The 12,690-nt window shown below is 39.4% G+C and overlaps 1 protein-coding gene across 10 annotated transcripts in view; it reads right to left on the reverse strand.

The window, feature by feature from the left end:
- Positions 1-12,690, reverse strand: part of KIF21A (kinesin family member 21A) — a 180,254-nt gene that overhangs the window by 37,050 nt on the left and 130,514 nt on the right. For all 10 annotated transcript variants that reach the window (XM_073652160.1, XM_073652161.1, XM_073652164.1 and 7 more), the window contains 7 exons: positions 11,359-11,466; positions 9,224-9,292; positions 8,926-9,128; positions 6,077-6,224; positions 3,653-3,847; positions 3,458-3,559; positions 1,406-1,571 (listed from right to left, as the gene is read on the reverse strand). In XM_073652160.1, the coding sequence (XP_073508261.1) occupies positions 1,406-1,571; positions 3,458-3,559; positions 3,653-3,847; positions 6,077-6,224; positions 8,926-9,128; positions 9,224-9,292; positions 11,359-11,466 (991 nt within the window). The remainder of the gene's footprint in view (positions 1-1,405; positions 1,572-3,457; positions 3,560-3,652; positions 3,848-6,076; positions 6,225-8,925; positions 9,129-9,223; positions 9,293-11,358; positions 11,467-12,690) is intronic.

Here is a 12,690-nt window from a genome sequence, read left to right on the forward strand (position 1 = left end):
AAAATCACTAAAAACACATTCGGCATGGCGTGGTTTTGAAAGCCCACAGTGTGCCTAGAATATAATCCAGAGCCTTAAAGCAGTTTGTAAATGAGGCAAGGTAAAGCCCCATTGTCTGCATGGTGCTTGGATCCTCCACAACAAACATTCTACGTCTGAGTATTGGTTCACAGCCAGCTATTTTCTGACCTATATAAAATCCCCCAATTTAATCTCGTAAACCTTCAGAAAGCACATTTTAAGGAGCAGTAGTCTTTTTTCTCTTGTATTGGTTTAAGGGCATGTGCACTCGTCTTTCAGGCGGATTACGCCTGGAACCAACCTGCAAAAACGCAGCAAAAAATGAACAACGTGCACATGAATGTAAAAACGACATTGCTGTGTACATATTCTGTTTAATGTTACTTCTTCTAACCACTTCAGGGTACGGAAACTGTTAAGCGATTAAAAGAAGTAGCATGCGCATTCTTCAGGTGGCTTCTGCAACTATAGTGGTGCCCCCTGACAAAGGCTTTGCCGAAACATGTGACGGGGTGGAAATGCCACCCAAATAGGAGCCCAACCATATGGTATTACTTATCCCCAGATAATTGTGCATATCTAACTATTGTCTTAACTCATGTGTCATACAATTTTTTTTAGATTCTGTCTCTCACAGATGAAGTGTACCTACGATAAAAATCACAGACCTCTCCATTCTTTATAGGTGGGGAATCTTGCAAAATCGGCAGTGTATCAAATACTTATTTTCCCCACTGTATGCTATATGTTAAACCTAAAAGGCAGCCAAAGTATTTTCTACAAATACTGGAAATATTGCAAGTCACAGCAGCAGAATACTTAGGCCTCAGTGGGGAAAAAATTCATAGCAATAGAATTTTACAAAGAAATAAAAAAAATACATTTCATGTGATCTTTAAAGTAAAAGCAGAATAGATGCTGTATAAGGTTTCCTTCAGAATTCTAGAATTTTTTAGAACTGCAAACTGACATTGGATGTAACAGCATGTTACGTTTTGATGAAAATGCAGCAAGGATGCCTAAAACCAAAACGCTGTGTATGTCGACAGGCTCATATTTCATCATAGACTTTAAATATCAGCCCCACATTAGTCCACAAAAAAATTGAAAATACATAAAAATGCTTTACATAACTGATTAAATTAATTGTAAACCTTTTTTCCCCACTCTTAAAACCCCAAGAAAACCATGTTAAGAAAAAATAAAATGCCAAGTATCTATGTAAATAGAGAACCCGACTTGTAAAAATACTGTATGTGTTCACCTCAGTGCAGGCACTTACAGCATTTATTCAAATAAACATCAAAATATTTTTTATATTTATAAAACATGGCAAAAAAAAGCCATCATGCAAAAGAAGTGATTGCTTCAGCTTGGTACCAACCTTGTAAAGCATGACCCAACAGAGCATCGAGTTCAGGGTTCAGCTCTGCCTTTTCCTTTAACATGTGGAATAAAAGCTGATTTTGTGTGGCACTTGTAATTTCAATTTGTTTCAGACGCCCTTCTAGAACTTTAATTTGTGCCTCTCTCTGGGCAGCTTGGAGACCCTACAAGCAAAAATGAAAAAAAGTATTAAACAGGTGGCTGGAGCCAACCAAGATACATTTTTGAGATGTTATAATCAAGCACTCTGTATATGTTCCACATATTATTAAATACTGTTACTACCATGTACCAAGTATGCTTACATTTGTTCCTGGTAATGATAAACTGGACACCAAAAATGTGTTCATTTGCTATATCCGTAATCAGGGGCGTAACTATAATAGTTGCAGGGGTTGCAATCGCACCTTTTGGCCCATATGAAAAGACTATTGTATTAAAGACCTGCGATAATTAGGGGCCTGTTGGAGATTTTGCATTGGGGATCACAAACTTCAAATTAAGTCTCTGTCCATAATGTATGTGGTCCGTTAAATCTCCTCAAACTTTATATGGCTTACAAAAATACACTAAACATCAATAACAATGGCAAAATTGTAAAAACTCCTTTTCAACTGGAGGTTACTATAATGTTTAAAGACCATGCCATTTGTAGAAAGACAATCTTAACTGGGCACAAAAGTTTCTTAACTTTTCTTTAAAGTTAAGGTATAACTAGAAAATTACATGAAACTAGGCATTTATTTTTTCTTTACTATAATAAACTAGTAATTAGCTTAAGTTGATGCCTTCTATTTTCTGCATCTTTACTGAACAGTCTGGGATAGGAGTAGAGTCGTCTCATTATCTTACTGTCATGAGGCAGGAACACGATTTGCAATCTGCTCTTAATTTCAGCTTTTTCCTGTGTGGACATCCTGTATCCTTCCCGCTAACACATGATACATGTCAGTTCTGTGCACAAGCACAGCTCTATCCCATAAGACTATGTTCCCACAATGAGCTTTTGATGGGTTTTTAATGTTGTAGAATTTCTGCGCTTATTATGTAAATTAGGTTACTTGCGTTTTTTTGAAACTTTTTTTTTTTTGATAGGTCATGTTTTAAATAAAGCTGCTTTTCTTTTTGATATTTGGCTTTGACAAATCTTTATTGATACAGTTATATGCGGATTACATGTGTTATTAGTGTAAACGCATGTGAGTTTTTTACCTGCGGATTTTCTGCATATAATGCAAATCTATGGGAAAAACTCGGTGTACTCGCAAGAAAAATTGACATCTTGCAGATTTGAAACACGCACCGCAGGTCAATTTATGCTGAGTAAAAGAGCACAATGGGCATGAGAGGTCTAAAAATCTCATCCATTTTGTGGGAACTGTAAGACGCTGTGTTTTTGACAGTGAAAATACGCAGCATCAAAACCTCATCGTGGGCACAGAGCTTAAAGGGGTATTCCCATCTCCAAGATTCTATCCCATTATGTAGTAGGTGTAATAATAATAATATTAGCAAATACCTCCAATTAGAAATGTAGTATAGGTTTTTTTGTTATTCGCTATGGCTTTCCTCGTGTGCAGGCATTGCAGGACCTTAGGTATCCATGGTTACGTCCACTGATAAAGTGACAGCTAGTTGCTAGTGGTCGTAACCATGGATATCTAAGGTTCTGCAATGAGGAAAGAGACATAGCGAATCAAAAATACTACACTACATTTCTAATTGGAGATATTTGCTAATATTATTATTGTTACACCTACTACATATTGGGATAGGATCTGGGAGAGGGAATACCCCTTTTAAGGGGATTCTTCTTCCTTGATGCTGAGGAGTGTGCAATGCTCCCTTCCTCCTCTACTGTGTCTGCAGGGACGCACTGCACAACCATTTTAATAAAGTAAGAAGGCAGCTAAATAACATAAGGTTGGAGCCCTCCATTACCTAAATTGTAGGTGTCAATCAGATTTAAAAAAACAAACAAACAATCTTCTTCTACTATTTTCCTTACAGATCGGTTTGGGCACTTGATATGATAACTATAAAGCGTTACCTTGCTGACAGCCATAGTAAGAAAATGATCAAGGAGGTATCGCGCCTCTGTTAAAGTGGAGGAACTAATTATGGCAGTAACATCCAATGTATCTCCTTCTTCCTAAAAAGAAAATAAACCAACATTTTTTTTTAATAGGGAAGAGAGAAAAAAGAGACACAAACGAAAATGTGAAAAAGGTCTAACATCTCTTACTTTAGCCTCTTCCATCTGCATAATACTGGCCTGACAGTCGGATATACTGTCATTAATGTAGTCAATATTTGCACTCAATGACTCAATTTCTTCATTCAGACTGTTAAGGTTTTTGTCAAGATCACCCGTTTCCTTCATCATCCGGTCCCGTCTTCTTGTAACTCTTTCTTTCCTCTTTGTGAGCTCCTCTCTTTGCTGCGACAGGAGATATAAACAATACAGTATACTAATAACTAAAGTAACAGAAGCATATTGTAGCATTTCACAGAATTGTGATCAAGTAAAAATACAAAGAGACAATACAGATATAAAACCGGACTTTAAAAAAAGGAAAAAAAATACATAGGAGGATTTGGCAGCCACCAAGCTTTTTTACCTTCTCTACAGTCGGTACAAAAAAAAATTATTTCTGTGCTGAAAACCTGAATAATTTCAGCCAGACTGGAATATAATTAATTAATTAAGAGTATTCTTGTCAAAACAGAAGAGAATCCTTTCAGACGAAGGCAAAAAAGCCTCTTATGAAAACCTGTCTGGAGTTGCACTTTAAATAATTAGTAAATGGATGCACCAAGGCTGGAAATTCTTTCACGGTTCCTGCAATGCAAATTTGCAAGGTGCTTTACACAACAGAGGCCCTGAATGGAGAAGTACAGCGATTTCTCACATTAAAGTCACCTTATCGACAATATACCAGGTGACAGAACAGCGGATGCATGTTTGGGTGATGACACTATTCTAGTCACCCAACCGCGGCAACCAATCAGTCACAGTCCTGAGACAGAGGAACACTAACGCCAATCCTTGTGGTACAGACCATGAAGTGGCCTGTGCTGGATCTATTGGGGGTGACAACAAGTTTGCCTGGCACATTTTGCTATTTCCACAGAATCCATAAAGAAATTCAAATAATAAGAAAGAGGCAAAATGTTGCTAAGTAGCACAAGCAAAGTCACCAAAGCAAAGCATGCTACTCGGACACCCCGTTCTGCTCTGTGGGTATTTACTAACTTCCTGCTGTGCTCCCCCATTACCCACTCATGTTGTCTGCACAGAATACTGAAGAACTGAACTCTGTTCCCTATTTTAAAGGGACCCTGTGAGTTTCCTCAAGAACACAAACATCCACCAGAGTCAAAGAGTCCTATGCATGCTGTTTAATCAGGTGTGTTGTGTGACAAAATGCTGCTGCTATGAGCAGCAAAACACTTTTGTGTTTAATATGCTAATTAGCCAGGACTAGTCTGGCATGGCGTCTATTCCCACAGGCTAGTCCTGGCCTCAGGTGTTTTAATCACACCCACTCAATGTGACTGACATCTTTGCCACTGTGCCTAGTCACGGCTTCAGTCGCGCAGGCACACAATGTCTTGCCCTGAAACTACAACTAGACACACCTGTTCTACACATAGTAGACTGCTTTCCACCTATACAAAACCCAGGGCACCGCTTTACACCTGCACCGCGCGCCATCTGGGGCTCTCACTCCGGCCGCACCGCGCGCCATCTGCGGCTTTCCCTCCAGCCGCACCGCGCGCCATCTGCGGCTCTCCCTCCAGCCGCACCGCGCACCATCTGCGGCTCTCCCTCCAGCCGCACCGCGCACCATCTGCGGCTCTCCCTCCAGCCGCACCGCGCGCCATCTGCGGCTCTCCCTCCGGCCACACCGCGCGCAATCTGCGGCTCTCCCTCCGGCTGCACCACCCAATCTACGACTCTCCCTCCAGCTGCACTGCGCGCAATCTACGACTCTCCCTCTAGCTGCACCACGCGCAATTTACTACTCTCCCTCCACCTGCACTTCGTGGAATCTATGGCTCACCACCTGCACCATGTGCAATCTACGACTCTCCCTCCAGCTACACCGTGTGCAATCTATGGCTCGCCACCTGCACCGCTTGCAATCTACGGCTCTGCACTTTTACTTCGTGCAATCTACTGCCCTGAACTTGTACTGCACTTAATTTACGCTCTTCACCTACACTACTCTTAATTAACTGCACTCCACCTGTACTGCATACAATTTACTGCTATCCACCCATACTACGTTTCATTTACTGCTCTCCACTTGTACTGCTTGTAAGTCACTGCTATCTGCCTAAGTCTATTATTTTGTCTGTATACTGGGTGTGCTGAACAGGGCTGAAACTCCTATTCTCTTTAATGGAAATGATTCACCGGTTCCCCGCAGCTACCTCTGACTTGTTATGCATAAGGACTTGATTTATGTGCACTGTTTATGTTGAATCTTATTATATTTCTGAATGAGGCCATATATTTCATGTTGAGGCCATACCTAATTATTATTTGTTGTCCAGAGAATTATGGTCTCAATATGGATTATCAAGTTACAATGTCATCGTATTACATATTAATATTAACACCTTTTTTTAATATTTGAATCCTTATTGTGAGATATTTTACCTTCAGTAGCCGGTTCATGTCAGATTCCATATTCGATATCGTCATCCTCTGCATCACAATGTCGGTGATCCTTCTCTCCAGCGATTGCCATTTCTGTCTGGCCGCCTTTGACGTGTAAGTGTTAGATCCCTTCCTTTGATGCTTTTTTCTGGCAATAAAAGCAGGAACATGTGGAAATATAAAATCTGTTTTGTAATATACATGCTTTGTGATACTTCGCTGTCCCTGACTATGGTATTTAACTAAAAAGAAAAATGAGGTAGAAAATAAATAATTGTATAAAAACACAAACAGAGTGAAAGTATGCGCTGCTAAATCTTAATTAAGCTTAACGTATTGTAATTATCCCACGCTGCTGGGATACAGCGATCCATCCGCCCACACCTACTGTTCTCAGCTGGGGGTTGTGAACATTTTGCAATAACTACTGTACCTTCATTAAAATTATAATTCTGCACTTAGTACATGTAATTAAAAATAAATACCCATGATTCCTGAACTAAGGCTAATAATGAGATTACTTTTCCTGTGGCGTAGAACTTTCAGAACACATCTAAAAAAAGGAATACACAGTATATATAAACCTTATTAAACAATCATATGGATATAGTTCAAAATACTTTTACTTGATTGGCCAGAAAAGTACCAATTCATTTTTAGGAGTTGCTGAGTGCTGTATTTCATTACTGAAATGGATCATAAATAGTGATTATTATCTGACCTTCCAATTTGGGTATTTTTTAATAATACCTTTATTTCATGTTTTTTATTGCATTTTTTTGCAATAATAATGGCAAAAACATGTAAATGCTACAATTCTCTCCAGCAAATATACCCCCAAAAGGTTGGAGCTACATGGCGATTTTGGCTACAACACAAGTCGCGAGACAAAAAAAATTAAAAATCGCTCTATTCCAATGCTATATCCCAGTCGAATGCAAGTGAATGGGTTCACATTGCACTCCTTAGGGTACAGCAAGTCAGACACAAAAATCCCAACTGCTTCCAACTTTCTGTGATTTGCTTGTCGCAACCCTCTAGAGGTCGTAATACGACCACATTCACAAGCGTTATGATGCAATGTAGTAGCGACCTGTTTCAAAGACAAGCTCACCCTATAGCCCCAGCCTAGATGTGAACATTATGTGTTCATATGGTGAGAAAGGTTGCAGAGTGCGGTGAAACTGCAAGAAAACTGCAATTTCACAATTGTTTTTTATTTTTTTTTTCCATATTCACCATAGGGTAAAACTGACCTGGAAATATGATTCTCTGGGTCAGTACTAGTACTCAAATACCAAAGATATGTAGGTTTTTTTTATTGTTTTGTTTTGATCACCTCTTATTGCATTTTATTGCAATGTTGCGGTGACCAAAAAAATTTAATTCTGGCGTTTTGATTTTTTTTTCCGTTACCCAGTTTACCAATTGGATTAATTTATAATTTTGATAGAGTCGACTTTTACAAAAACAGTGATGCCAAATATGTGTTTTTTTAATAGTTTTATTTTTTATAGGGCAAAAGGGGGGTGGGATTTGAACTTATGTTATTTTTTTTTTTTTCCACTTTTTACTGGATTTAATAGTCCCCTTATGATCCAATGGCTTGAGCTATACATAGCAGTGCATCAGCACTGCTTTGTATAGTGAAAATCACAATCTCCTATGAACAACAGCCACGGGCTGGCTTTTCTCAGGAGTATCGTAATGACAGGCACGTGGGTCTTCACCCCGGCTGTCAAGACGACTCATCGGCACCCCGTGATCATGTCACGGACGCGTCGATGGGAGCATGGAGCGACACGCGTCCCTGTTGGCACGTGGTCAATCCCTGACAGTGGGATTTAACAGGTTAACAGCAACAGGTGGAGATCGCCTGCACCCCTGGCTGTTAGAGGCACATAATGGCTGATTAAATCAGCCGTCATGTGCAGGGAAAGATGTGGGCTTGGCGTGCATCATAGTTAGGGAGCTGGCATAAGACATAAGAGGCGGTGCTGAAGACAAAAGGCCCGATATACATTGGATTAAAGGGAATGTGTGATAAGGAAATGCCTATTGTTTAAATCAGGTTTTCATGCTAAATGTATACATTTTTTTAAACATTGTTAATATTGATTGTTTTTTCCTCTCCCAAATTTATCATATCACTATTAGATTAGATTTTATTTTTTTTAAATATAGTGATATGAAAGAAAAAAAAATAACAAAAAGTAAAAAACATTTAACATGAAAACCTGATTTAAACAAGCTTATGTTGACACATGGTGAAGAAATACGCAGGGGTTAAACTGCATATTTCTTCACAATTTCCTCTCACTTGGAATTTTTTTTCTTGTTTTATATAGTAAAGTGAATGGTGTCATTCAAATGTAAATCTTGACCCCAAAAAAACAAAACCCTGTAGAGCTGCAGTATATTGACTGAAGAAGAAGAGGGAAAAATGGAAATGCAAAAACAAAAATGTGTCCTTATGGGGTTAAGGTCACCTGAACCCACCGATGCCTACTGGGGTCTACCATCCCTTTAGACTGGAGAAGAGTCAGGCGGTTTCAATACAAATGCCCAACTCTTTTGTTCTCCAGGAGATAATCCGCACCCAGAGCTACCAGGTAGCGACTTTCTACTCTGAGGGACTCGGGAGAGAAAGCTGTTGCGATCGCATGTGTATGGCCTGCTTTAGCAGATAGACAATCATCTGTAATCAAATAGGACAGATCACTAGGATGAGTAGATCAAGAGTACTTGGGATGCAAGAAACCATGAAATAGCAGATTTACAGCATCTAGAGCCAGAGGTCAAAAAGTCCCAGATTAATTGAATAATAGGGCATCAATGATGTACTGTACCTTGTGCCGTTGAATGCATTAGAAGTTGCAGGCTGTACTCTGGCTATTGGGATTTTAGGCCTTTGTTGTCCCGATATTCGGGCTGACTCATGCTCTTCAATGACATGCTCTGAAACCGGTTCTGGGAGGCTTATTTTACGACTTACGACCCTTCCAGCCACTCTATCAGACATTGGTTTTACTTGTCGCCGTAGTGCCGTAACCTGTTTATAGAAATAGACGTGATAAAACAAGTGAGCAATACATGAATCTAAGATACAAAAAAGATATGATTTAGTTATTTCTAAACAATTTTTACCTCTTCATTTTTTCGTCGTAAAATAACTTCTTGCTGTCTTTTCTGGGCTTCGAGGGTCCTCATCTGACTCTGAAATATAATAATGGCTCACTAATTCTCACATACATTGGTAAACCCTTCAGAATTTTCAAGATTTCTGCATAAATTTGACCTAAAAATTACATCAGATTTTCTCACAGCTGCTAAAAGTAGACAAAGGAACCACATAAAACAAATGAGTAAAAAATAATAAATTTCCGAGTCCGTTTGAATTTTTTGGTCACCAGAGTTGTGTGAATACTTGTTTAGTACATCCCGAGCTGATGATTTTATTGATCCCATTTTGGGGTAGATACAATGTTTTGATTGCTTCTTATTGCATTTTGTTTCACAGTAGCAGCGACAGAAAAAACACAATTCTAAAGTTTTGATTTTTTTGTTTTATTGTTACATCATTTACTGATAAGGTTAATTAATGGTATGGTTTGTTAAACTGGACTTTTCCAAAAGTATAAATACCAAATTTGTATTTTTTTCTTTTTCTTTATTTTAATGGGGAAAAATTGGCATGTTTGGAATTTTTATATTGTTTTTATTTTAGTTTTTTTTTTTTACTTTATTTTGTCATCCCTTGCAGCATGTAGTAAAAATCACAGACTCGTATGAAGCCAGCCACAGGCTGGTAGACATATGGGAACGGTCAATGAGAGTGGGGGGTCTTCAGCAGGCCCCCATCTGTCATGGCAACCCCTCAGCACCCCATAATGGTGTAGCAATGCTGCTAAAGGGCACGTGGCAGAGCGTACCCTTGGGCTGTAAACACCGCTGTCAAGAGATTGACAATGGTATTTAACGAGTTAACAGTAGCGGGCGGAACCATGTTCCACCTGCTATTGATAGAGACAGATGATGGCTGAACAACACAACTATCATCTGCTGGCAATAATGAAGGTTCAGTTTATAAGCATGCTTCAAAAACAGGGACCCAACATATGATCTACCGCTACATCTAATGTCGAGACGGAGTTAATGGAATTTTCTTTTCATGTGAAAAAGAAAAAAATTCAGTGGGAAGCCATGATGATTCAGAAAAAATTAAGCTATACTTACTCCGGGAATCCACTGACATTCCAACCGTCTCTGCTGCATGGTAAGCAATGACGTTTCGAGCACAAGTCTCCTGACTATGCAGCCAATCAGTGGCTGCACTGGTCAGGAGATTGGTGGTCGTGACATCATAACTTGTGGTTTGCGGAGTTGTCGAAGCAACAGCGTTGGAGTTGGCAGTGGATTCCTGGGGGGAGACAATGGCTTAATTTCTTCCTTTATCTACATGGCTCTCTACTGTGAATTATATACATTTTTTTTTTAAAAAAAAGGACGGAAAAAAAAACAGTCTATGATTGTCCTTTAAGTCCTTGAGAGTCTATAGAAAGAAGATACATAAAAGTTAAAGCGTTACCTCTGAACAATGATAGGTCACTTTATCCGTTATTAGAATGTACCCATTGCTCTGGTCCCCACACTGATTGAAGGCAAGGTGATGACTAACAGTATTCTACTACTAAAGTTCTGTCTCCACATTCTTCCAAAATCCAGGAGCGACAAACAGCACCACTAAAATCAGTGGGCTATACAGTTGGAGCAAATCAAGCCCTATTTTGGCATCTTATAACTACTTGTATCTAAAGTACCACTGGGTCATTACAGATAGATATCTTAAAAGTTTTTACCATTATAAGTAAAGGTGCAATTCCACCTGACGACTAGCGGCACTAACGACCGCCGATCAGTTTCTTGTTTGCGGATAGGTGGTCGTTTAGTACCCAATTTACACCGGGAGGCTCAGCTTCAGATGTGCATTGAACAATCTGTAATACATTATTTAGTGCGCTCAGGCTGCCATTCTTACACAGGACGATGTGCTACCAAGAAAGATGATCTTTTGTGCAGACCAAAAGATCATTTTACCTGATGGACAAATGTTTATTGGGTGATTGATAGCCTGTTTAGACTGCTCAGTTATTGGGAAATGAGTGTTCTTAGAACGAAAATCGTGCAATGTACATGGACGTTCAGAGAGGCAGTTATAAAATCTACATTTTTATTCAATGTAACTTTAAAAAAAAAAGAGAAAAAACCTAGAAACTACGCACATCTCGCTTCCGCTGATCTTTCTTGAGCTGTGCAATTTCACGGGTTCTGCGCGAGTCCACCATTCTTGCCTTTTCTTGCTCTTCCTTCATTTGTTTCATTAACCGCACCTAAACACAAATAATTATGTATAATGAATCTGTATGTAACGGTGTAAAAGGTCTGTTTTGTACAGCTGTGGACACACATATACACCAGTCTGTCTGGAGGACAGCCATGATGACATACATGTAGACCGAGTCCTAACCCAATGCATGCTGTAGGCATCAGATTGCTCAGAAAAGAAATCTAAAATAGTGTCCAAAACATTATTAATGACTACAATCAGACCTGAACATTGTCTTGCCATTTCATTTTTGTAATAGCCTGGGTTACTAAAAGACTGCCATAAAAGTACTGACCTGGAGTGATTGCCAGAACAGTCTTTTCTTGAAATACTTTCAAAGGACTAACCCTCATTAATTTACGCAATTTCTTATTTTGTTTGATGAGCTAGTAATGAAAATCATAAGTGATTGCTATTCTGAATTATTAAAGCAAATAGCCCACCATTACATGTCACACTCAATGTATAACCCATGAAACTACATAACACACTTTACATGCTGTCAACTGTTAACCAATCACCAGGTTTTCCTTGTATAAACTATATCTACTATCTTTCAGTCCACCCTTCATCTTTGTCCAGCTTTACACATACCTAAGAAAATAACTTCTGTAAATGTCCTGTGCCGTATGCTAACTGGCACTGTCAGGACCATGCTTGGAGCCTCCTCTGTCCCTGTATTTGCCATCCTGCCATAATCGATGCAGCTGAAGTCTCCTACGTCATCCATAGAGTCTGTTCAGCTCTCGCGCCTGCATAGTGGGGAATGTGCTGTGCCGTCAAAACAGACTGCACAGCACAAGGTAATCTGTCATTAGGTTTTTGCTAATGCAGGGGAAATGACCCCCATTACAACGATGTATCACTTACTTTACTGTGTGCTGGAGTTTCGATTAAAAACTGTTTTATCAGCTGCAGATCTAGCAGCTCTCTGAAGGTGGAGCTCGGTATAACCCTGCCCACACCACTGATTAGCAGCATTCTGTATACACTGTGAATAGGCAGAAAGCAGCCAATCAGTTATGGGGGTGTGGTTGGACTACCTGGCAGCAGGCCAAGGAGTCCTCTACTGATAATCCTCTGTTGATAAAACAGTGATTTTCTAAAAACTACACCAAGCAGCCAAGTAAGTGACATCACTGGAATCAGCGTCTCTGTTCCTACATTATGCTGATCTCAGATTTGGCAGCAAAAACTTGATGACAGATTTTCTTTATGTAATCACAAA

This window comes from Phyllobates terribilis, unplaced genomic scaffold (assembly GCF_046119375.1).
Source record: "Phyllobates terribilis strain yellow unplaced genomic scaffold, ASM4611937v1 Scaffold_11__3_contigs__length_659146591, whole genome shotgun sequence".
Taxonomy (NCBI): domain Eukaryota; kingdom Metazoa; phylum Chordata; class Amphibia; order Anura; family Dendrobatidae; genus Phyllobates; species Phyllobates terribilis.